General features: G+C 47.9%; 2 protein-coding genes across 2 annotated transcripts; both read right to left on the reverse strand.

The window, feature by feature from the left end:
• Positions 1–12: 12 nt before the first annotated feature.
• Positions 13–1,283, reverse strand: LOC122374023 (nucleolin-like; the record flags this gene model as incomplete). Its single annotated transcript, XM_043352529.1, has 2 exons — positions 1,162–1,283; positions 13–840 (listed from the first exon to the last, which is right to left on the reverse strand). Coding segments are annotated over exons 1-2 (840 nt in total), but the record flags the coding sequence as incomplete, so codon positions are not given.
• Positions 1,284–12,491: 11,208 nt separating this feature from the next.
• LOC122374020 (acidic repeat-containing protein-like) lies at positions 12,492–24,580 on the reverse strand. The gene is made up of 2 exons (XM_043352526.1): positions 24,530–24,580; positions 12,492–13,803 (listed from the first exon to the last, which is right to left on the reverse strand). The coding sequence occupies exons 1-2, from the start codon at positions 24,539–24,541 to the stop codon at positions 13,108–13,110; spliced, it is 708 nt and encodes a 235-aa protein (XP_043208461.1). The 5' UTR covers positions 24,542–24,580; the 3' UTR covers positions 12,492–13,107.

The raw sequence follows: 24,580 nt of genomic DNA on the forward strand, positions 1-24,580 counted from the left end.
ATCCTCATCATCCTCATCATCCTCATCCTTATCCTCATAATCCTCCTCATCCTCCTCCTGCTCTTCATCCTCATCATCTTCATCATCACCCTCATCCTCATCTTCCTCCTCTTCATCATAATCCTCAGAATCATCATCTTCATCATACTCATCATCGTCGTCTTGATCATCATCGGCAGCATCATTGCCATCGTCGTCGTCATCGTCATCACCATCATCAGCATCGTTTTCACTGCCGGCCTTGTGGCCTTCGTCACCACCAGCGTCATAGTCGTCACCTCCGTCAGCACCGTCACCTTCGCTATCGTCCATTTGCTCACCCTCCACTCCACCGTCCTCCTGTTGGCCCATGTCGTCCACCAAGTCACCCTGGCTCGCTGCGGCGGCCGCTCCCCCGCCGCTCAGCAGGTCCGCACTGCCGTCCTCACCGCTGTCAGCGCTGGACGCGTCAGCGCCGAGCTCGCCCGAGTCCTGACCCTGCCGCGGGGCAGCCGACCCTCCGTCGTCGTCTGCGTCACCCGCCGGCGACTCTGACGCCGCTGCCGGCCGACCTCCGTCCGGTGTCAGACCGGTGTCGGTGTGTGCCCCGCGCGCGGCGGAGGAGCCGGCGGCGTCTGCCGCCTGCTCCAGAGAGGGGGCAGCTCCCGCGGCGGAGGGGCCGGCGGTGTCTGCCGTCTGCTCCAGAGAGGGGGCAGCTCCCGCGGCGGAGGGGCCCGCGGTGTCTGCTGCCTGCTCCAGAGAGGGGGCAGCTGCCGCGGGGCCGGAGGTGGCGGCATACAGCAGTCGTCCGTCCGGACGGGCCGTCCCCGAGCCCAGGGTCAGGAGGAGACAGAGGAGGGCCTGGAACAGGGCAACACAGGGCGTCAAAGGTGGTCGAGAGTTATAGGACAGACCACCGCTATACATGTAACTGTGTCATATTACACGGATTCTGGCTACAGTTCACCGGAAAATATGCACAATGAATCATCACTTTGAGCGGAAACTTCTATTATTTTTTACTATCTCTAATTGCTCTCTTACATAATCACCTTGATAATGATGCTAGAGAGCAGCTTTCCCGTCCAAATATGAGTAACATGTAGAAGCGATGACGATTTCATTTGCCCTGAATTACGTCACCATTGGTTGACGGCAGACACTGGCCGCGGCCGTACTCACCAGAGGAGTCATTCTGGCGCCGGTGTCGGCTCGGGGAGGGTCCCACTCTGCGTCCGTCCCACCGCGTCACACTGTCTCGCTGCGTTCGGGGCCCGCTCCCTTAAATACCGGCTCCAGTTCACCAAGGTCTCTCTGTCACACACCACGAGGAAGTGGACGCACTGGCCGCGCACAGCGCAGATACAAACGTGCCAACAATGTGCATTGTACGTGACACGGACACAGGCAGGCGTAGATTTCAAAGCTGATCAGATATTTCAATGCTTCCTTACAACGGTACACGGAAACTCACTTTTGCCGCATTTAACACCGAACCGGTCATTTTGCTGCTGAATGCTGATGTCTCAGATCATCGCACCTTATCACCCTACATCGTCACACTATACATGGTAAAACATTGATACGCTAGTTGATTCCTGCAGTCGATTCCCATAACCCTCGCATGTGTGCGGTGTTTGCCAGCTTCTAATGTGTAGGGGGGGGGGGGTCGGTTGGACCCCCCCCCCCTTGCCGTTTGGCCCCTGATCGAGCTAGAGCTTCGCGGAAAAAACGAGCGTGTTGTCCGTGACGAGAGGAAGCCGATGATACCCAATTTTAAGGTCCTAGGTCATTGGTTGACCTTCCAGGTCAGGTCAATGACCCAAAGTCGGGAAAATCGGCACCTGTTAGAAAGTCGTAAAGTGTGGCTGCTAAGGGGTTTTTCGGGGTGCTGATCACGAATATCGTGTTAGTTTTGATCACAGATGATGTCTTGAAGCATTTAGAACAGGTCGGGTCAGGTCAGGTCAGGTCAACCAGTAGGCGTGGTGACGGGTAATCGTAGTACGTGTCAACCGCCTCTGACAGCTTCGTAACATGTTACGAAGTCACCAAAACTACTTAGTAAATGTTCAAATGGTTGCTAAATTCGAATTCAGCTCCAAAAACTAGCCTAGAAACATGTAAAACTCGAAAAAGTGACCCGAGGTCACCCGAGGTCACCAAAGGTCAATGACCTGACCTGACCTTCGGGTGACCTTGACACACACGGGAGTAACATCAAATCACATGTTTGAACGTTTGAAACCACAAAATGCTTGCAAACACGCGGCTAGTGCGAGCCGACATACGCGAAATCGCGATTCCGGCCAAACATGGTCTCGGAAAAGAGGTCACAGGTCAAAGGTCATTTGGGTCAGGGTCATGAAATTTACAGGGTAGGTGTAAAATTGATCAATGCGAGGGTACTGAAAGTTTCGTCGCGATCGGCCGCTTTTTACGCGAGTTATTCGCGAAAAACCATGGGGGGGGTCCATCCGACCCCCCCCCCTACACATGCGAGGGTAAAGCCAACATGCGGCCGTTGGCTTTATACTTAAACTTTACTACCCATAACTACTTAAACTTTACGTACTTCACCTAACTCAGTATTTTGCGCCGATGGTGTGTGCCTTTAGCTTTGTTTTTATGTTCTGTGTGTGCAGTAGGTATCATTTCTTTTAACCCTCGCGGGCCCGGGGGGGGGGCGTTTTTCGCCCCCCCTGGCGAATATTTAAGATAGCTCCCGAACGCTTAGGGATAGGAAAGCGAAACTTTCAGTACCTTTTCTCCCATCAATTTGACATCTTCTGAAGTACAAAATTTGGACCTAGCCCCCGATGACGTCACAAGGTCCATTTTTCTAGACCCCTGCACGGCAAACTTCGGCGTCACAGACGCAAACTTCAAATAGCTGCTAAAAATAGAGTTTTAGAGATAAAGACAAATTACGAGCACGGTTGTGTAGCGTTTGAACTAGAGAAAAATAGAAAAATAGTTTTGGTGACCTGAGGCCAGAGGTCAGGTCAACGACCCCGAAATGTGGTTTTAGTTTTTCGCAAATAACTTCGACAAAAATGGTCCTAGAGCTACGGCAGTGGTACCATCGCATTCGCCTTGTCAAGCCGCGTCGAATGATATATATTTTGTTCGGAAAAGGTCAAGTTTTATGTTGACCTCATGTGACCTCGAATGACCTCTGGTTGACCTTGACACATGAAAGGTCGTTTATGATGGATTTGTACCCGCTGGTCACGAATCTGGCATCTATTTTCCTCTAAGCCTTCATTTAGAGCTTCCGGATGGCAAAATTGTCTTAATTATTATTTCTAACTTGAATTAGTGAAATAGCCTCTAGCAGGGATACTCTTCAGTGACCTTGACCTTTGAGCAGCCTTGCATCGTAAGATGAACCACAAATAGGGAACTGATAAGCCTCAAAACATTTCAAAACATCTTGGAAGTTAGCACGCAAGATGTGCGAAAAAGTGCCAAGTTTGAGGTCAATTTTGAGCGTGACCTTGACCTTGACCTTTCACTTTGAGCAAATTTTCAGAATCCTCAGATTCTCTTCTTTCGTTTGACACCCAATTTTGCCGGTTTGATGCCGCCTGCCGTCTTCTAGAAGGCTTACTTTGAGATCACTACACATGTGCCGGTTTTTGCCTTTGACCTTGACCTCTGACCTTGAAAATTGACCTGAGGTCAAAAATTTTAGGTGCTTCAGAATCGTCTCGTAAGGACCTTTCGTTTGGTATCGCTTTTGTTTCCGTAGCTCCCTTATTTACGGAGTTAGACAGGGGGGGGCGAAAAACGCCCCCCCGGGCTGCGGTGGTTGGGATTACCCCCCGGGCCCGGCCGGGTTAAAGAGATATACATATAATATTATCAAGACAATGGTCTAAATGCTAGCTGCCCAATAATGCTTTAGGGCCACTCGTCACTTTTAGAAAGCACCTGGCTACACGGTTGGCGGTTAGCGTTAGTGATAGGTAGTGGTAGGTAGCAGGACAGCTGCGGTGAGCTGGGTGCTTCTCAGAAACCACCGACAAGTGTACATAGGCACGCCAACGGATGCGACAGCTATGCACTTTGCACGGCCAGTTCGGCGAAATTAGAAACCATTGTATCCTTACAATTGTACCTAGCTGTGCTCTGTTCATGTTATGAGCTGTCCTTTCAGCAGTAGAGAATCAGTCCATGAAACAGAAGAGCTTGTTCGGATATCATGTTGTGTTTCTCAATTCTCCTAAAACTGCTCAATGGACTAAGTTGGTGTGAATTGTTGTTATGGTATTTTCAAGTGTTCTATTATGTCCTCAATTTTTAGTTTACGTGGCAATCGTCCACCAGGCAGGAACAGTTACGGGCGGAAGCAGGCGGCAGTCACGGGCGGGAGCAGGGGACAGTCACGGGCGGGAGCAGGGGACAGTCACGGGCGGGAGCAGGGGACAGTCACGGGCAGGAGCAGGCGGCAGTCACGGGCAGGAGCAGAGGACAGTCACGGGCGGGAGCAGGGGACAGTCACGGGCGGGAGCAGGGGACAGTCACGGGCGGGAGCAGGGGACAGTCACGGGCGGGAGCAGGCGGCAGTCACGGGCGGGAGCAGGCGGCAGTCACGGGCGGGAGCAGGGGATATAGTCACGGGCGGGAGCAGGGGAGCTGTCGTGTGCCCTGTGTCAGCCGGCTGCGGGCTGCTGCAGGCTGCTGAGGGCCGAGGGCCGAGGGCTGAGGACTGAGGGCTGAGAACTGACGGCTGACGGCTGACGGCTGAGGGCTGAGAACTGACGGCTGACGGCTGACGGCTGACGGCTGAGGGCTGAGAACTGACGGCTGACGGCTGACGGCTGAGGGCTGAGGGCTAAGGATTGAGGGCTGAGGATTGAGGGCTGAGGATTGAGGACTGAGGATTGAGGGCTGAGGGCTGCACTGAACGCGGCACCGGAGTGGCAGCAGCAGTTGTCCGGTGTAGGTGGTAAGCGACACCGGTAGATGGTAATGGTTAGGCGGTAAGTGGCACAGGTAGACGGTAACGGCTAGGTGGTAAGGGCTAAGGTGATAAGGTGGTAGGTGGCTAGGATTGCGGCTAGACAACTGATGGTAGGTGGTTAATGCTATATGATTTCGAGGCTGAAGGGCGATGCTAAGAAGAGGCAGGAGCTGAGTTTTTAAATGTCATATGTAGATCTCCCTCGTAGTGACGGTCAGCGCCCGGACCGGTGACGCTAACCGGTCGGAAACAATAGCCTGTCGGACGGCGGCGGCGCGCAGCGACACGGGGACGGCGGAGGGGCGGCTCAGTACCTGCTCAGTAGCCGGGGAGGGGCGGCTCAGTACCTGCTCAGTAGCCGGGGAGGGGCGGCTCAGTACCTGCTCAGTAGCCGGGGAGGGACGGCTCAGTACCTGCTCAGTAGCCGGGGAGGGACGGCTCAGTACCTGCTCAGTAGCCGGGGAGGGACGGGTGACTCAGTAGTCGGGGAGGGGTGACTCAGTGCTCAGTAGCCGGGGACGGGTGACCCAGTACCTACTTGCAGTAGTCGGGGAGAGGTTACTCCAGACTCAGTATCCGAGGAGGGAAGGGGTGACTCAGTACTCAGTAGCCGCGGTCGGGGACGGGTGCAGTCAACAACAACAACAACAACAACAACAACAACAACAACAACAACAACAACAACAACAACAACAACAACAACAACAACAACAACAACACACGTTTGTTAAAGGGACCCTCACACCTTCAAAAAAGTTAATGAATTGGCATGAAAGTGATGTCGCTCGGTTCAAAAAGAGCGAAAACGAATATCTACCAAATTTCATCGAAAAAATATTCACTGGTTTTCAAGATATTAGACTTTTACGATTGTTTACTTTTTGGGATCTCCGCTGTTCCTAGCGACTTTTTTTGAAAGTGCGCGGCATTTGTTGCGCGCAAAGCAGCATATACCACCGCGTGCTACAAAACGTTTTAGTCAAACATTTAAAGATCGTTAGATATCTGCGCTGACGTCACACATTCAGAGGGGTATTCCTATGCATTAGCCCCTCTGAATCAAAATGCTGCAATTTTGAAATTCAATATTTCCGATTTAAGGCATTTCTCGATGTTGTGAGTGCCGAAACCGGTAATTGTGAGTCAGGGACCCCATTTTGGCTATCTCAACTCAAATCTAATGTTAAGGTGGGAGGGTCCCTTTAACCATAAGATGGAAATGAGAGTATAGTCCAGGTGGTGGTGCAAAAGCTGATGCTTAACTCGAGGCACCACCACAGGCTGGTAACATAAACAAAATCAATGAATGTGGTCCAGTCCACAGCCACAGACTCAGCAGCCAGATTCAGGGGCGGGTGGCTCGGTGGCTATGTCGGATAGGGGTGGCTAGGAGTGGATAGGAGTCTAATATCCGTCTGATATCAATCTGATATCCGTCTGATATCCGGCTGCCGGTGCACGGACACGGCCCCGGCTCTGGCGGACGTGGACACGGACACGGCCCCGCTCTGGCGGACGTGGACACGGAGCGGGACACGCGGTGTCCACCAGGTGGAACGGGGGGGGGGGGGGGGGGGTGCGCCCCCTCGCCCAGCTGTCTGGTGTCCGGGTGACAGCAGGTCGTGCTCCGGTGAACCCTCGTGTACACACGGATATAACGGATACAATCGGCGTCCAATGCTCCACCGTCCAACGACGCCGCCGGACGCTGATTGTCTCACTGCCGCCGTACTTATTCTGAAATCAGCTCGGCTCATATTTTGACCCTTAGTGACCTGAGAGCTCTGTGACCTGACCTGGCATCAGTGACCTCCTTAGGCAACATATGTATTAGGCAACCGGCGCTCTATCGATGATTTTTGGTAACGTGCCTTTTACTCCATGTTAGGTATAACGCATTCCCGAAGGCCCGTAAAAGGTGAAAAATGACAGCTTTGACCTGATCTGTGGCGTCATCAGTGACCCCAAGGTTAATGAAATTATTATTCTCACTAAAGCTTTTACAGGGCTATCGAACAGTTTTGTAAATTCGTTCGTTACTTCTAAAGATTCGGGGGGGAGGCGGACCACCCTTCTGGCGCAGTTGGCAAGTGCATTCGCATTAGTGGTGTGGGAGCTCCTTGGATCAAAGCTGACCTCTGGCAGCGTTTTCCTTGGCCGGCTCCTAACCAGGAGATGGCAGTAGCTGATAAGTGTTCGCTCGGTTACCGCTATGCTAGCCACTAGCCAGCACCCCTACCTTGGGTACACGGGCCTGATCCGCATTTAACCCTCGCGGCCACGGGGGCGTTTTTCGCCCCCCCCCCCCCAGCAAGCATTTGCGATAGCTCCCGAACGCTTAGGGATAGGAGAGCGAAACATTCGATACCTTTTCTCCCATCAATTTGACATCTTTTGAAATAATACAATTTGGACCTAGCCTCCTTGATGACGTCACAGGGTCGATATTTCTAGACCGCTGCACGGCAAACTTCGGCGTCACAGACGCGAACTTCAAATAGCTGCTAAAAATAGAGCATTAGAGATAAAGACAAATTACGAGCACGGTTGTGTAGCGTTTGACCTAGAGAAACATATAAAAAACTATTTTTGGTGAACTGAGGTCAGAGGTCAGTTCAACGACCCCGAAATGTGATTTTAGTTTTTCGCAGACACCTTTTTTGTTGAAAAATTTTAACTTCAAAATTTGACCTTTTTTGACGTGAAAGTGACCTGACCTAAGCTAAATTCAACTTAAAATGACCCCGAATGACACAAACGACATCAACTTCGAAATCTATGGCCTAAAAGGACCATATAACATGTGTCACGTGACCGACGCATGACATAACCCGCGACCGCCTGGGGGGGGGTCGGATCCGACCCCCCCCCCCTCCGTTTTTCTTGAATAACTCATGAACCGCTTGCGCTATCAACTTGAAACTACGCATACCTTCTCCCCCATCGATTTGACGTCTCCTGTGCAATTTTTAAGAAAATTTTTCAAAAATATTTGAGATATATCGATTTTAGTGATGTAACTACATGGCGTTTTCAGTCAAAAAATGGTAAATGTTTAAAAAATCGCCAAAAATCGAGGCTTTAAGCAAATTGCAAATTAAGGACATGAAAAGACGCAGCTTAACGAGTTCTTTAAAATGGCTATCTCGGATTTTCCATAAAATGCGTTTTTCACCCCTAAAAATTCAAAAAACTATATTTTTTGGAAAACAGCTAATAAAATCCAAAATTTTGAGAATTTCCAAAAAACCGGAATATATGTTATAGAGCTCTATTAGAACATTAGATGTCCCAAATTTCAACTTTCTATCTTGATTTTTGACCCCCAAATTGTAAAAAATAGCTCCAACATGCATAGGGCATGGTGACGTCATAAGCATTTTCGCGAATTAGAGGCACTTCTGAACATTGCATGTGAAAACAAATGGCACCACTAGATTCCTGGGACAAAGCTCGTCTAGAAAAGTGCATTTTTATGTCAAAAATAAAAAGTTGAAAAATTGACCTTTTTTCTCAGCCCTCGTTTAGTATAAACGATTTTTTATGCTTTCAATGCACACTTATCACCAGCACAGTGACTTGGGGTCACATATAACCATTACCATCGGATTTGGCGTGAAAAATAAGCCATAAAACATGTGTCGCACGCCCATGTAGCAGAAAGTGAAAACCGTGACCTTTCGTGACCTGACCTGACCTTGACCCGTACTTAGTATGACCCCTATACGCACATGGTACCTTGACTAGGTCTTTGAGGTCATTTGTGGTGAGTTTCGAGCAGCAGCTGTCGATTCCGCTGTCCGTAAGCCTAATCATGCAAAACCCCTGAATTTGACCTTTGACCTGACCTTGACCCGAAAGTTGACCTCAATCTTGAAATCTTAAGAGTGCTTTGGGAAGGTCTCGTAGAGACCTTTCGAACGCCGCCTCGCGGGGCTCGATACGACCATTGGTTCTCGAGATAATAGGGGGGGTCGGATCCGACCCCCCCAGGCTGATGTGGGTACGGAAATAGCCCAGGCGGTGCCGGGATAATATTTCCGTGACCTGTGATGACCTGACCCTGACCTGAAAATCAAAGTACAAGTTTGGTACGCTCAGGGTATCTGAAGCATTTGTTCACGAGTGTGTAAACCAAAAATGAGTCTTATCCCGCGCGGGGCTGGGGGGTGGGGTAAATTTTACCCCCCCTCGCGAATTTTTTGCATATCTCACAAACGGCGGCGCGTAGCGCCGCCAAGCTTGCAGTATCTTTTTTTAAATCAATTTTACACATTCCCTGAAAATTTGAGCGAAATCCGTCGGAAAATTTTTGAGAAATTGACGTTTTAGTGACGTCATGTTCGCCATTTTCGCCTCAAAAACGGCAAAATTTCAAACGCCGCTAACATTTTCATTTTTAAAGGAATCAAGACGTAACAAAAAGGTTATACGTAACTCTTTTTTGTCTATCAAATGGCTATCTTGGTTTTTTGAAAATTTTGGATTTTGGCCCAAATTTTTCCAAAAAACTGACTTTTTTTGGAAAATAATTATAAAATCCAAAATTTTGAGTGTATCGAAAAAAACGGAATATATGTCAGAGAAGTGGTCGATGTGCACCTACATAGCAATTTTTAGAAGAATCGGTTCGAAAATGTGGGAGTTATTCAAAAATGTATGACGTCAGGACACATACAAATTTTGAAGAAAAAAAAAATGATTTTTTTTTTAAAGTTCTAGACCTGGTACGGAAACAAAAATAGCACCTTTCGATTCGCCATGAAAAATTGCATCAGATAGACACCTTTTTAGGCCTTAACAACCAACTTCGAAATTTGACCTCACTTGACCTGACCTTGACCTGACCTCGACCTGAAATTCATCCAGAGGTGGTCCATATCACTTATTGAGTGTGCCTATTGAATTCTATGAGTAAAATGACCCATAAAACATGTGTCGCACATGCCCTTTTCTATATTTTGTTTTTGGTGACCTGACCTGACCTGACCTTGACCTTGACCTCTGAATGATATTGTATGCAACGAATATTGTCTTGGTAGCCTAAGAACACGTTTTGGGCAATCAGTCTCAATCCATGACTCCATTCTTCGGCAACTACGGTGCAAGGCCGATACTGTAGGAACTTGCAATTTGTACCCTTGACCTGACCTTGACCTTGACCTCAAACTTTAAATTAAGTACATGTTTTTAGTTGTTCGTGATGAGATCTTTCGATTGGCGTTTGAATTTTTCCAATCGGACCATTAGTTCGGGAGATAACAGGGGGGTAAAATTTACACCCCCCCAGCCCCGCGCGTTCGGCTGTAGACCCCAGCCCCGCGCGGGTTATCGGACTTGTAAGAAGGCGGCCAGAGCCCAAATGTGAACAAGCCAAAATGCTAATAATTTTTACTTTGACCTGACCTGTGACGTCATCGGTGACCTCGAGGTCAATGAAACTAGGTTTCGCTGGACAGTTTTTCCGGGGCTCTCAGAAGCCGTTTGAATTTTGACGATCAGCTTAGCAGTTTCGGAGTTAGGAGGGGGGCTATGAAGAGCCCCCCCCCCAGGAGGGTACGTTAAACGCAGACCCCAGTGGGGCGCGGGCATTACGACGTAATGACCTCTAACTGACCTCAGGTCAGTAACATAAAAAACGAACTATATGTTATACAACTCGGTGAACTTAGCACATCCTGAAAGTTTGAATGAAATCAGTCCAAATCTGTGAGTTAGACAGGTGCGTAAAGAAAGTTGAAATTTGCCCATGACCTTGTACCGGTTTTTCTGACCTGGTGACCTGACCCAAGGTCACTTGCACCTGAAATTTTCAGACTATATGTAAAAAAGCTGCCATATGGACTAAGCCAAATTAGGCGGCGCTGCGCTCTGCCGTTTTTACGCTATCTTCGAAAAACCTTAGGGGGTCGCATCGTCCCCCCTGCCAGGGCGAGGGTTAAGCATTTCGACCATTCTTAAGACTTGAGTGGTACTTAAGATGTACACTTAAAGTACACTTAAGCAAGCAAAAAAGTACATCATTCGAAGTGCCTTGACGTGCTGAATTCACGGGTGCTTTTCTTTGTGCTCTATCTTAATTATGTCAAAAGTTATAAGCGAAAAACTTTTGACCTGTTTTTAACGAAATTTTTACATTCATACATTCATTTTTACACCCCCCAGCCCCTAATTATTGACCTAGAGCAACCAAATTTGCACAGGGGCGAGAATTCCAGGGGGATCATCTACCTATTAAATTTGGTGTTTCTAGGTGTCATAGGAGCCAATCGCAAAGGGGGTACATCAACCCCCCCCCCTGCCAGGCCGTGTTATGAAGAATGCTCTGCCATGGAGAGGATGGACACGGTCTCGCTTCATGTCCCGGAGCAGCCCTCTGACCTGCCGGGCCCGAGAAATCGGGATAGCCCTAGCGTGCGCACAAATGTGGTGCCACTTTGCGTGCGTGACAGAAAGCGTGCAGTCAAGGCGTCAAGGCTGTCCCGCTTTGCGGGTGCCGCAAACGCTTCGTACTACACTATGTGGTACACTATGTACTCCCGTGTAAAGGTGTACTAACCCAGCGTAAGTGTGTGCTACTAACGACAAAAGCTCGGGTCGGTCACCAAAAATATTGTAAAAAAGATATGAAGGGGAGTCGAAAAAATAGCCTCTTCCACCAGGGTCGCGTTATAATCAGACCCCAGCAGAGCGCGGGTTAAAGTGGACCTCACTCAAACAAAATTTATATCATTCGACGCACTTGAGCATGGTGCAACCCACGCGGCCATGCGTCATTTTTTGCGAAGTTTTTTTTTTAACCAAAATCCTAACCTTTACTTTGGTGCACTTGACCTTACCTCAGAGGTGACTGGTTTACATTAGACCTTGAAATTGGGTACAATTCGCTTCAACTTGTAATGGCGCATACGCTCGTTTTTTTCCGCCAGGCTCTAGCTTATGATTAGGGGCGAAACGGCGAGGGGGTCATTCCTGCTCTCCCTCCCGTACGGGACATACATAGTTAGGTATGCTTTATCTATGTAGAAAACCATTAAGGCCTGACTACACTATGCGTTTTCTGCGTGCGTTTTTGCGGATTTGCGTGTTTTGCGTGATATCGTTCTAGAAAAAAGAACGATATTACGTTTTGTGATGTTTTTTTACCTTAAGTTTTAGTTTACATAATATTTTTATTAACTTTTGTATATAACCAATGTAAAAGTTATATTAGGTATTTATAACTTTTTTCTAGAACGATAATACGCAAAACACGCAAACCCGCAAAAAACGCACGCAGAAAACGCATAGTGTAGCCAGGCCTTTATGTCCGGCGATGGTTAAATGACCCGGCACTGAATTTCGTGCAACCTTTGCGGAAAGGAGTAATGACTATGAGGCTGGAGGCATTCCTAAGACGTAGCTGCTAGGATCGGCTATAGCTGTTATTGCGAAAAGTCTGAGGAATGTAAAAACACCGGACGACGCAGTTTATGCGCAAAAATAACACTGACGGAACAGACTGGTGATATTTCGAGATTCACTTCCGGTATGAAATGCTAGCAGAGGTCTTGTAAACTGTTTATTCAGTTTCATATGCAAAACAGTCGAACAAATAAAGAATTCTTTAAAAACAACGTACTCAGCAATGTTCAGCGCCTTATGGAAAGACCAACACGGCAGACCTTCTGAGTATCGGCAGTCGTTATGACCAGACACTAACACAGGACAAAAGCTGGAAATGCAAGGATGACACTGATGGTCTGTGCACACCCAGGTGTTAACAAATGCGCAGGGAAAGCAGTAGGTTCTTCGAGCATGGAAGTAGCAACATCAGTCGCCGGCATAGTAGGGTACTGGCATAAGGAGCCGGTATTTGAAAGGTAGAGATAGACAGAACTAGAAGAAACGCACAGCATGTGAACGAGCCTCATCGACAAGGTCTTGGTCCAGCGAGATTCACATTACCAGCCACACTATTACGTGGAAGGACTGTGCGAAAGCAGCTGCCGTTCAATACGGAGTAGGGCTATCCGGCGCGGAACGGGAACAAGTGAATGCACTGTAACAGGCGGCGGAGCCCTGCAGTCTGTCTCACCGCCCACTTCGCCCCGGCACCTCCCAGCTGCCTCGTCAGTAACAGTGCTGGCTTGTCTTCAGCTTTCCATGATGCCGATTGCTTAATCGTCATCGTCGTCGTCTTCATCACCATCATCATCATCATCATCATCATCATCATCATCATCATCATCATCATCATCATCATCATCATCATCATCATCATCATCATCATCATCATCATCATCATCATCATCATCATCGTCGTCGTCGTCGTCTTCATCATCATCATCATCATCATCATCATCATCGTCGTCGTCGTCATCATCATCATCATCATCCTCGTCATCGTCGTCGTCATCATCATCATCATCATCGTCGTCGTCGTCGTCATCATCATCATCATCATCGTCATCATCATCCTCGTCATCATCATCATCATCATCATCATCATCATCATCATCATCATCATCATCATCATCATCATCATCATCACCATCGTCGTCGTCGTCGTCGTCGTCATCATCATCATCATCATCATCGTCGTCATTATCATCTTCATCATCATCGTCATCATCATCATCATCATCTTCATCATCATCATCGTTATCATCGTCGTCATCGTCGTCGTCGTCATCGTCGTCATCATAAGCGTCATCTTGATCGTCGTCGTCATCGTTGTATCCTCGCGCGCCGGCCGCGCTGCGGCCGAGTGCGCTCAGGGAGGCGCCACCGGAGACCTTGGACGAGACCTGCTCGTCGCTGGGGATGGGCGCAGCCCAGGCCATGGCGGCCATCAGCAGCAGGGTGACCAGCACCTGCGAAAACGGCGGACAGTCAGCCAACGGCCAGCACCTGCTGCCAACTAGCGACCAGTTCGGTCCTACCATCGGCAAATGAATACTCATACAGCAGACGGTTAACTAATATTGAACAGCAAAAGGAAGTGTGTGTCCCCTAGATTCATTTTGAATGCAAATATATATATATATATATATATATATATATATATATATATATATATATATATATATATATATATATATGGGGAAATGATGCATGCTCAGTGCTCACAGGCCACAGCGCATGCACACATTAGCTCTTAACTATAGGTATCAGTTGTCTAAAAATTGCAGCTGAACTTAACCCGGCACCGCCTGGGCTATTTCCGTGCCCACGACAGCCTGGGGGGGGGGGGGGGGGGCGTTCGAAAGGTCTCTACGAGACCTTCCCAAAGCACTCTTAAGATTTTAAGTTTGAGGTCAACGTTAACCCTGTGTGTTAAACGGAGGGGGAAATGTTAACCCTATTCCGGGCGGACTCTGAAAAGTTCGATTCTGGGCGGGGGCCTTTTCGCCCCCCCCCTTCAGATCTAAAAAACTACACATCGCAGCGACAAACGACAAACGGCGTTTGATAGGTCGTTTAAAGATCTACAACTTTTACATAAAACATTTTCAGGTCAGGTCAATATTGAGGTCACCAGAGGTCATCAACGATAAAATGTTTTGGAATCAGTTACCTATATAACTTTTAAACTAGGAAACATAGAGACATAAAATTAATACATTTTTTGTTGCTCTCGTCGAGGCGATGCGAAATAAGTATGCGATGACCTTCACAGATCAATTTGAAATTTGACCCGAGGTCAAGGTCAGGTCATTCATCAATGAGGTTGTGTGGTATGGTCATGCTGCATACCAAACGACGTGCCTTGACCAGGCGAGCAATTTGGTGCCAATTACAAGTCTTTAGCACCATCATGTCGTGATTTATTGACAGAAAAACGATTTATGACGTCACATGACCTCAGATGACCTTTCCCGGTGCCCCTGTCAATTAGCGGTACCAGGATTATATCCGATGAGATAATCTTCCATAATACTGAAAGAATTGGGTGGTTTTGACTCGATTACACACAGCAGGAGGCGTTTCAATATTTTCCCATAGGCTTGCAATGTAAAGGTCACGAGTCTGGCCTGACCTCAGGTCACAGATATAAAAATTCTGAGACATACAAATTGCACATACTGGTACCCTAGCTAAGACCTGAAGAGAAGAAATGGTTCCGTCAAAAACTCTAGCTCTGGCGTGATTGCAAACTTTTTTGAGGTGGGGTCACCAAACCGCCTCTGGTGACCTGACCTGACCTGACCCGGCAACTTTTTTTGTCAAAATGTGCGCAATGAATGTTTAGAAAAAGTCACCGAGTATGAGCTTTCAGTCTTGCGGCGTTTGGCAATGGCACAAGAAAAACCTGAAGGGGGGCCTTAAACCGCGCCCTGGTGGGGGGGGGGCTATTTTTTGCCCCCCCCTCCAGACAGACTTTTCGATATATCTCCAGAACCACTGCGCCGATCGTCACCAAACTTTCAGTACCCTCCCGGACATCAATTTTACACATTGTGACCAAAATTTTTTCCAAAGGCTATGATAGGTTGGCCGGAAATGACGTCAGAGTGACGTCATGTTCTGCCGTTTTCGACCCAAAAAAGGGTTTCGCGGGAAGAGCTGTCAGGCCTAAAGCTTTGCAAATACAGAAAAATGATTCAGACACAAAAGCTGTAGAATGGACAGGGCTACAAAACTGCTATCTCGGATTTTTGAAATTTTTGGATTTTGACCCCCAAAAATAAAAAAATAGATTTTTTGAATATAATAGCCAAAAAATCCAAAAAGTTTTTTGAATTTCGAAAAAAACGGAATATATGTGATAGTCCTTACCGCCTTCTATCTACATACCAAATTTGAGATCGATACCTCTTTTTTTGGCCAAGTTATAGCGAAAAAACTGTTCAAAATTGATGACGTCAAATTTTCAAACTCAATTTTCAGCAATTCTAGACCTCGTAGCGCAAAACAAAGACCACCATTAGACTCCCCGTGACGAGCTGCATCGAATCAATACCCATTTTATGCAAAAATATCAACTTTGAAATTTGACCTTTTTTGACCTGACCTTGACCTGACCTCCACCAGAAAGTGACCTAAACCGTACCTGATGGTCTTATAACCAACACCATTGAGTTGGAAATGAAAAACTGGCCATAAAACATGCATCGCATAACCTTAGTAAAGTTGGGTTCATGTGGTGACCCTTGGTGACCTTTGGTGACCTGACCTATGACCTGACCTGGTATGACAAGTGACCTCTAACAGCAACATATCTACTAGGCAACTGACGCCCTATCGCTGATTCCCGACAAAATGCGTTTTCCTCGGTGTTATAGCGCATTCCCTAGAAGACCCGTGAACGGTGAAACATTTCATCTTTGACCTGACCTGACAGGGCGTATTTTAACATGTTAACTGGGTCGGCAATTGCCGACCCAGTCACGGAGAATGCCGACCCAGTGACAGCCGTTTGCCGACCCAGTGGCCGCCCCCTCTAGGATGCAGCACGCACATGCAGGCTAGGTGCCGTCATTCATAGTGAGGCTGCTGCCCTCCGAAATGATAATGCCGCCTCTTAACCCGCGCACCGACGGGGGGGGCGGATATCCGCCCCCCCTGAGGTTTTTCTCGAATAGCGGGAAAACCGCGGCGCGTAGCGCCGCGAAATTTGGTATGACTATTCCCTTATCAATTTTACACATGGTGTGCAAGTTTGAACCTCCTACCTTTCAAGGTCAGGTCACCAGGTCACTTTGAATGACCCAACCTCAAGTCACTTTTTTGCAACTTTGTCACCGTGCCAGAGCTACAGTAGATGTCGGAGGCCTTTGAAAGTCGCAGGATGTTATTAGGTCATTAGTAGCTACAATTTGTATATCTCGGAATTTTGATATCGGTGACCTAAGGTCAGGTCAATTTCGCGACCTCCCCATTATAAGTCAATGGGGGAAAAATCAACTCCCTGTTTTTACCACTAAAACGGGTCGGAATGGCCCCATATACCATACATGACTTCATATACGATCAACCTTCACTACCTTGAGGTCTGTTTTGCTGTTAGGCAGCTGTGAGGTCATGTGACGTCATCAAAGGTCACCAAAGGTTTTTGGCCAATAACTCCGTACAGGAACAAGATACAGACGCGTGGATGGTCTCATTGTGTTCAGCTCGTCAAGACGCATCGAATGATATACATGATGACCTCGAGGTCACGTGACCTGAGGTCAACCTTTGACCTTGACCTTTCGAGGTCAACATATATATCATTCGATGGGGATTGACGAGAGGATCACGATGATGCCCTTAGTTTGTTCCTATCTTGACTAATTCGAAAGTTATTCGAGAAAAACTCTCTCCATATTTAGCGCCGCCATTTTGACTTTTTCGACCCCTGTGACGTCATCTTTGACCTGACCTGAAAATGACCTTAGTAAAAATTGTAGATCTTGACCGTGCGTATCCGATGCCGTTTACCGCTTGTCGCTATCTTGCTTCGTTCTCGAGATCTCAGGGGGGGGGGCGGTCATCCGCCCCCCCCCCGTCGGTACTAAGTTGGCGCAGACCCCCGTCGGTGCGCGGGTTAAAGTGAAACAGCCGTCTATAGAAAGTGATGATCCCGCAACTCAATGTGACAGTGCCGCCCCTGAATCTGTTAGTAGCCCCACTCAATGTACCAAATGGTGCCGCCCTTCTAAGCATCTGTGGAGCCCCGCAATGTGATGATACCGCCCCTCAAGAAGATGATGCCGCCCCTTTCAGTATCGGTGGCGCCCCTCAATGTGATGGTGCCGCCCTCAAAGTGCCGGTGGCGCCCCTGAATTGATAGTGCTGCCCGCCAACGAGTCGGTGGCGCCCCTCAAAATGATGCTGCCGCCCCTTAAAGTGTTGGCGCCGCCCCTTACAGTGTCAGTGACGCCTTTCGAAGTGTCGGAGGAACCCACCAATATAATGGTGCCGCCCCTCTAGGTATCCACATAGCCCCTCATTGTGATGGAGCCGCCCCTCAAGCAGACGATGCCGCCCATCAAGAAGATGATGCCGCCCCTGAATGTGATGGTGCTGCCCGCCAACGAGTCGGTGGCGCCCCTCAAAATGATGCTGCCGCCCTTAAAGTGTTAGTGCCGCCCCTCATAGTGTCAGTGACGCTCTTCGGAGTGTCAGAGGAACCCACCAATATAATGGTGCCGCCCCTCTAGGTATCCACATCGCCTCTCATTGTGATGGAGCTGCCCCTCAAGCAGATGATGCCGCCCCTTTCAGCATCGGTGGCGCCCCTCAATGTGATGGTGCCTCCCTCAAAGTGCCAGTGACGCCCCTAAATGTGATGGTGTCTCCTGTCAACGAGTCGGTGGCGGCCTTCAAAATGATGCTGCCGCCCCTAAAAGTGCTGGTGCCGCCCCTTACAGTGTCAGTGGCGCCCTTCAAAGTTTTGGAGGAACTCATCAATACAATGTTGCCGCCCTCTAACTTTCTGTAGCGTCCCTCCATATATGTACATAATGGTGCCGCTTCTCAAACCATCCGTGGCGCCCCTCAAAGTGATGGTGCCGCCCCTTACAGTGTCGGTGGTGTCTCCTCAAAATTCAAGGTGCCGCCTCTCAAAGAAATGCTGGTGTCCCTCGAAGTGTCGGAGGCGCTCCTCAATGTCATGTTGTCGCCCCTCAAACCTTCCGTAACGCCCCTCAACGTCATGGTGCCGCCCCCCCCCCCAATGTGCTCACGGCGCCCTTAAATGTCATAGAAGCGCCGGTCAAAGTGATGACTGTGCTCCTGGCAGTGTCGGTGGCGCTCCGAACAGTATCGGTTGTGCCCCTCAAAGTGATGATGTCACCCTCAAACAAACGGTGGCGCCCTTCGAAGTATCGGAGTCCCTAAATATCATACCTATTGCCGCCCATTAACCCTCGCACGACCAGGCCATTTCTCATAACACGAACGACCAGGGGGGGGGGGTTGTTACGACCCCCCCCCTGGCGTTTCGAAACGGAAGGTCGTAGAGCTTAGCGGAAAAAACCAACGGATTGCTCTCAACGAGATCTCGCGATTGGTGGTATATTTTTTGGTCCTAGGTCAACATTTGACCTACTTATGACCGGTCAAAGGTCAAATTTTCCGAAAAAAAATCAAACTTTTTCAACTTTCCGCGGCGATTGCGGCAAAACGGTGGGATATATCGACTTGAAACCTTCACTATCGTGTTCCTTGATCAATTCTCTATCGTTTGGTATGTATTTCGTTTCCCTAGCTCTAAAAATGGCGCGTTGGGAGCGCCGGAAGTCGGCAAGGTCACAGTCGGCGGCAGAAATTCGAAAAATCAAAATTTAAATTTTTGAAATCTGATTGTATTTTTGGATTTGGGAGGTCCATTTGCTCCCTATAGAAGCTATTATTGCTGCATATTCCCATTGAGGTGACAAGAATTAGCAAAATAGTGGTTCGGGCGCTTTTCAAAAATAGTACCGGACGCTGTTCCTCTTGTGACGTCATAGCTCTGTGACCTGACCTGACCCGGTCAATTTTCTTGCACCACACGATAGCCAATGCTTGCCCCAACATGCATGGGAAGTTTCATCATGATCCATCAAACAATGTGGGTATCACCGGCAGAAAACCTAGGGATTCGGCGCACACGTTTGGTAACTGTCGGCCGGAGGCTGTACCTCTTATGACGTCATAACTCCGTGACCTGACATGACCCGATCAAATTTTTTTCGGCAAAAGATGCGCAAAGGTTGCCCCAGAGGGTATTGAAAATTTCAGCCCGCTACGACAAGCCGTTTAGCGTGGACTTCGAAAAAACCTCAGGGGGGGGGGTTGATACAACCCCCCCCCCCTAGGCGTTCTAGGGTTAACGATCTGTAGCGCCCCTCCATATGATGGAGCCGCCCCTTAAAGTATCCGCGGCGGTCCTTAAAGTTACAGTGCCGCCCCTTACAATGGGGTGGCGTCCTCAAAATAAAAGTGATGTTGCCCCCCCCCCCCCCGAGTAATGTTGGCGTCTCTTCTAAGTATCGGAGGCGCTCCTCATTGTCAGTTTGCCCCACATCACTGCGCACATGGCGCCCTTCAATGTAATGGTACGCCACCCCCAACGCTCAAAGAGATAATTGCGCTTCTCACAGTGTCGGTGGTGCCCCTCAAAGTGGTTTAAGTGCCCTAAAAAAGTTGGTGGCGCGCCTCAAAATGATGCTGTCGTCCCTTAGCATATCTGCAGCGCCTCCAAAATGATAGTGCCTTCCCTTAACCCTCGCCCGCACATGGGGGGGGGGGTTGCCACCCCCCCAGGTAGTCTTTCTGCTCTGCACTCAACATTTTTAGAGCTAGAAGGCTGATTTTTGGTATAGCTGCTCCTCTATCCTTTCTTGATGTCCACTAAAAATTTCAAGTTTCTGTGATTTTTGGTTTCGGAGATATGACCTTGTTTGTTAGGTCATGTCATGACCCAAATGGCCAATTCTCAACATCTTGCGTTTGCCATGGGCCTTGTGAGCTTTTGACACCTTGATTTCGGCCTTGTTTGCCAGTCTTACCTCCCACCTATCATGGAACATGTTGTTCGACGATGTACAGGGGTCAAGGTCAGGGTCAAGGTCAACCTAGGTCATCTAAGATAATTGCGTTTTAGGCAAGCTGAATTTACTTTTTGTGAAGTTTTTTTTGACTGCATTTTTGGTAAAAGCTTCTCAGATCATGATTTCATGTAATATGGACACAAAAACAATCGGTGCACACATCAGTATACACACAGACACACACAGACATACAAACACATATAACTGACCTTGACCTAACTTGACCTGAAATGACCTCAGCAGCAAAAATCTGGTCGGGTAGTGTGACAAAGAGGTTCTAGCTGGCTTGGCACCAGAAAACGGCATCGTCATCGGTATATGCTAAGCAGCGCACTTGATATCCAACGGTGACCCAAAACAGCAACATTTTTTAGTTTGACCTGACCTGAGAAGGTAAAATCGGGCATCATTGGATTCGTCTCTTCCCAAAGAATCTTTTTGGTCTTTACCGCTAAGCTCTATCTCCAACAGGAACGAAACGGCGCGGGGGGGGGGAGGTGGCAACCCCCCCCCCCATGTGCGTTCTAGGATGGGAAAATGGCATGTGCGGGCGAGGGTTAATTAACCGGCGCCGGGCTGAGGTTTGAACCCCCTCCCGACCCCTATAACTTGGCTACTGGGCCACGTAGCGACACGCGGTAAGCGGCATTCGAAAGAGTGTCAAAAACTACTTGGGTTAGTTGGTTAACCGTACTTAAGTTAGGTCAAGTCAAATGTCAAATATAAGGTGACCAGAGGTCCATCAAAGGTGAAATGTTGTCTGTTTCAACATTTATTGACAAACTGGCGATAACTCGGGGAAGAATAGAACTACAGCACCGCGAAAAAAAGCATTCGATTGCTCTTCAACGTTCCTATATGTAAAGTCCTCAGACTTGACCTAACATCAACGGCTTAACCTCCAGAGCACAACTAGTTTAACCCTCGCCCTGGCAGGGCATTTTTCATAACACGGCCTGGCAGGGGGGGGTCGATGCGACCCCCCCCCCCCTCGCGATTGGCTCCTATGGCACCTAGAAACACCAAATTTGGTAGGTAGGTGGGCCCCCTGGAGTTCTCGCCCCTGTGCAAATTTGGTTGCTCTAGGTCAATATTTAGGGGGGTTTTGGGGGGTATAAATGTAAAAATTTCGCTAAAAACAGGCCAAAAGTTTTTCGCTTATAACTTTTGATCTAATTAAGATAGAGCAAAAAGAAAAGCACCAGTGAGCTCAGCACGTCAAGGCGCGTCGAATGATATACTTTTTAGCTTGCTTAAGTGCACTTAAAGTTTTTCTTAAATTTTAAGTAAACTTAAATTAATAAATTAAGTTCAAGTTAACCAAATTGCATCATATCGCATATCATTCGATTCGGCTGATCACCAGGAACACAATAATACCATTTTTTAAGCTCTAGCGTCATTATGTGCCAAGTTATTGGTAAAAACGTCATTTGACCTCATTTGACCTCATTTGACCTGACCCATGGATAAGTACACCAAACAAAGAAGCACCAAGTGACCTGCTGTTAAGTACCGTGGTTTCAAAGCACAAAAGTGATAGAACGAAGCGGATATCTCCAGTATTTTCCGAATTTAGTATTTTCCCATAGGCTTAACATTACGACGTAATGACCTCTAACTGACCTCAGGTCAGTGACCTCAAAAAAGCCGGACTATATGTTATACAACTCGGTGAACTTAGCACATCCTGAAAGTTTGAAGGAAATCAGTCAACAAATGTGAGTTGGACAGGTGCAAAAAGAAAGTTGAAATTTGACCATGACCTTGTACCGGTTTTTCTGACCTGGTGACCTGACCCAAGGTCACCCGGACCTGAAATTTTCAGGTCATATGTAAAAAGGTTGCCCCATAGGCTGTGCCAAATTTGGCGGCGCTGCGCGCCGCCGTTTTTACGCTATCTTCGAAAAACCTTAGGGGGGGGGGGTCGCATCGACCCCCCCCCCCCCTGCCAGGGCGAGGGTTAACCCGTGCCGGGCCGGGGAGGGTTGGAGTGGACAGTGGACCCCCCTCCGCCCCTCTACTGAGCTGTTTTAATGAAGAACCTTTTTACTGTAATAATTATTGACTCACGAAAGTTATGACATTGTTTTTTCAGTACTGTGCTCCTCTCGTCGAGATGCGTCGAATGAACTATAATTTGACATTCAAATGTCATTTGGGAAATTTGAGCTCATGTCCAGGTCATGACCTGACTGGTAAAGGTCACGTTGCATATCAGTCGATTTGTATCGTCAAACTGATATCATCTAAGGTGTTTTCATCGCTCAGGCATGTCGCATGTCTCTATCAGAAGTTATTGAAAAAAAACTGATGGAGGTCTTCCATGACCTGACATGACCTCAAGGACATAACGAGGGGTCGTGGGGGAGAAATTTTCCGATTAAGTGTTTCATTTTTAATTGTTTTATGATGTTTAAATTCGTTAACTTTGACATTTGTCTACCTAAAAAAGAGGCATGCATGCCCTGATTTTCTCCCATTTCCTTATACCTAATGGAAGGGTCGCAAAATTGTCCTTACCTTTGGTCAAAGACATAGCAATTTCGAGACTTACATTTTATATATACAGTTACACACTGTTTGTCTTATCAATCGCTGAAGTTATAAAGGGATCGTTCAGTCGGTGTATCTATGGTGAGCATTTGCCTGTTCCGTAGCTCAGTTGGTAGAGCACCGGACTCCCCGCATTGTCTTCGCTTGCGTTTTGTCCGCCGGCCGATCCGGAGAGAAAGTTACCGAGTGAAGGTCATTCAAATTTCAAAAACTAAATGAAAATGTCACTGGGGTCACGAAACTATTTGAGTAGGTAGGTATACCATTCATTAACTTGGGGGGGGGGGATGAACGTATCGTTACAAATCAATACGCTGTTCATTACGCGAGAAACTAATGAATAAAAAATGTATGACTTCATCCTTACTCCACCCGCTCTCCCTCCCCATAAAAAGAGTTAATTGTGTTGCATTTTATTTAGATGCAGAAAAATAGAGGCGTCAAAGGATATGGCCGAATATCAGCGACCCTTGCTGTGTAAGCAATGGGGCTTGCAATGGGGTATGACAAGTGGGGGTAATGGCCCCGTCCAGCGCCCATAAAGTGGGCACCACTCGTGTGACCTGCCGACCACTGTTCTAGAGCCATAAAACACCGTGAATGTTTTAAGCTTGACGATACGGATCGACTGGTATGCAACATGTTTTATTTATGGTGAGTTCATGAACTTGACCTCAGGTAAAATCTTTAAATTAATTTTTGTAAAGTCAAATTATAGTTCATTTGTCGCATTATGACACGAGAAATACTAGTTATATCCCGGAAAAATAGACGTAATACCGCTGAGCTTAGGTAGGTTGAATCTGAAATCATTACTTAGAAAGAGTTATAAAAGAACCGTCGAACGTGTCTTTTTTGTCATTAAATATCAGTAGGTATGGCGCCCCCCTCAGATGCCAAGTGCCGCCCCTATGAGTGCAAAATGCCGCCCCTAAATGTGATTGCCGACCCAGTGAAAATCCCTTAAAATACGCCCTGTGACCTGTGACGTCATCGGTGACCCCGAGGTCAATAAAATTTGGTTTCCCTCGACAAATTTGACAGGCCTTTCGAACGCCGTTTGAATTTTGCGGATCCGTCCAGTAGTTTCGGAGATACGAGGGGGGGCAAAAAATAGCCCCCCCCCCCCCACCAGGTCGCGTTATAAACAGACCCCACCAGGGCGCGGGTTAAAGGCCACCCCCCGCCCGGAATAGGGTTAAGAAAGTCCGGTCTTGCTAGAACTTCTAGAACACCATACGTTTTTATAAATTTGCTAAAGAATATGTTTCTTTTTAAGTTTTGTTTTTTAACATTGAAGTGATTTCTTTATTATGCTGTTTAATGGCATCAAAGAACCATCATAGCCTTTCTAAATTCAGACCCTTTTGGACAATATATTATGAGCAAGTCGAGCCAGGCCTGCTGTTCGGCTGTGTTCGGCTGTTGTGTTCTTCTGTGTTCCGCTGAGCTCCACTGTGTCCCGCTGAGTTCCACTGAGTTCACCGTGTGTCAGCTAGGCACGGGGCGTCCCGCCACTTACCTGAGCACGCATGATGGCCGTCTGGGGTCGGAGGGAGGTCCAGGTAAGTGC

Source organism: Amphibalanus amphitrite, unplaced genomic scaffold (genome assembly GCF_019059575.1).
Source record: "Amphibalanus amphitrite isolate SeventyFive unplaced genomic scaffold, NRLGWU_Aamphi_draft 001588F_arrow, whole genome shotgun sequence".
Lineage (NCBI taxonomy): Eukaryota > Metazoa > Arthropoda > Thecostraca > Balanomorpha > Balanidae > Amphibalanus > Amphibalanus amphitrite.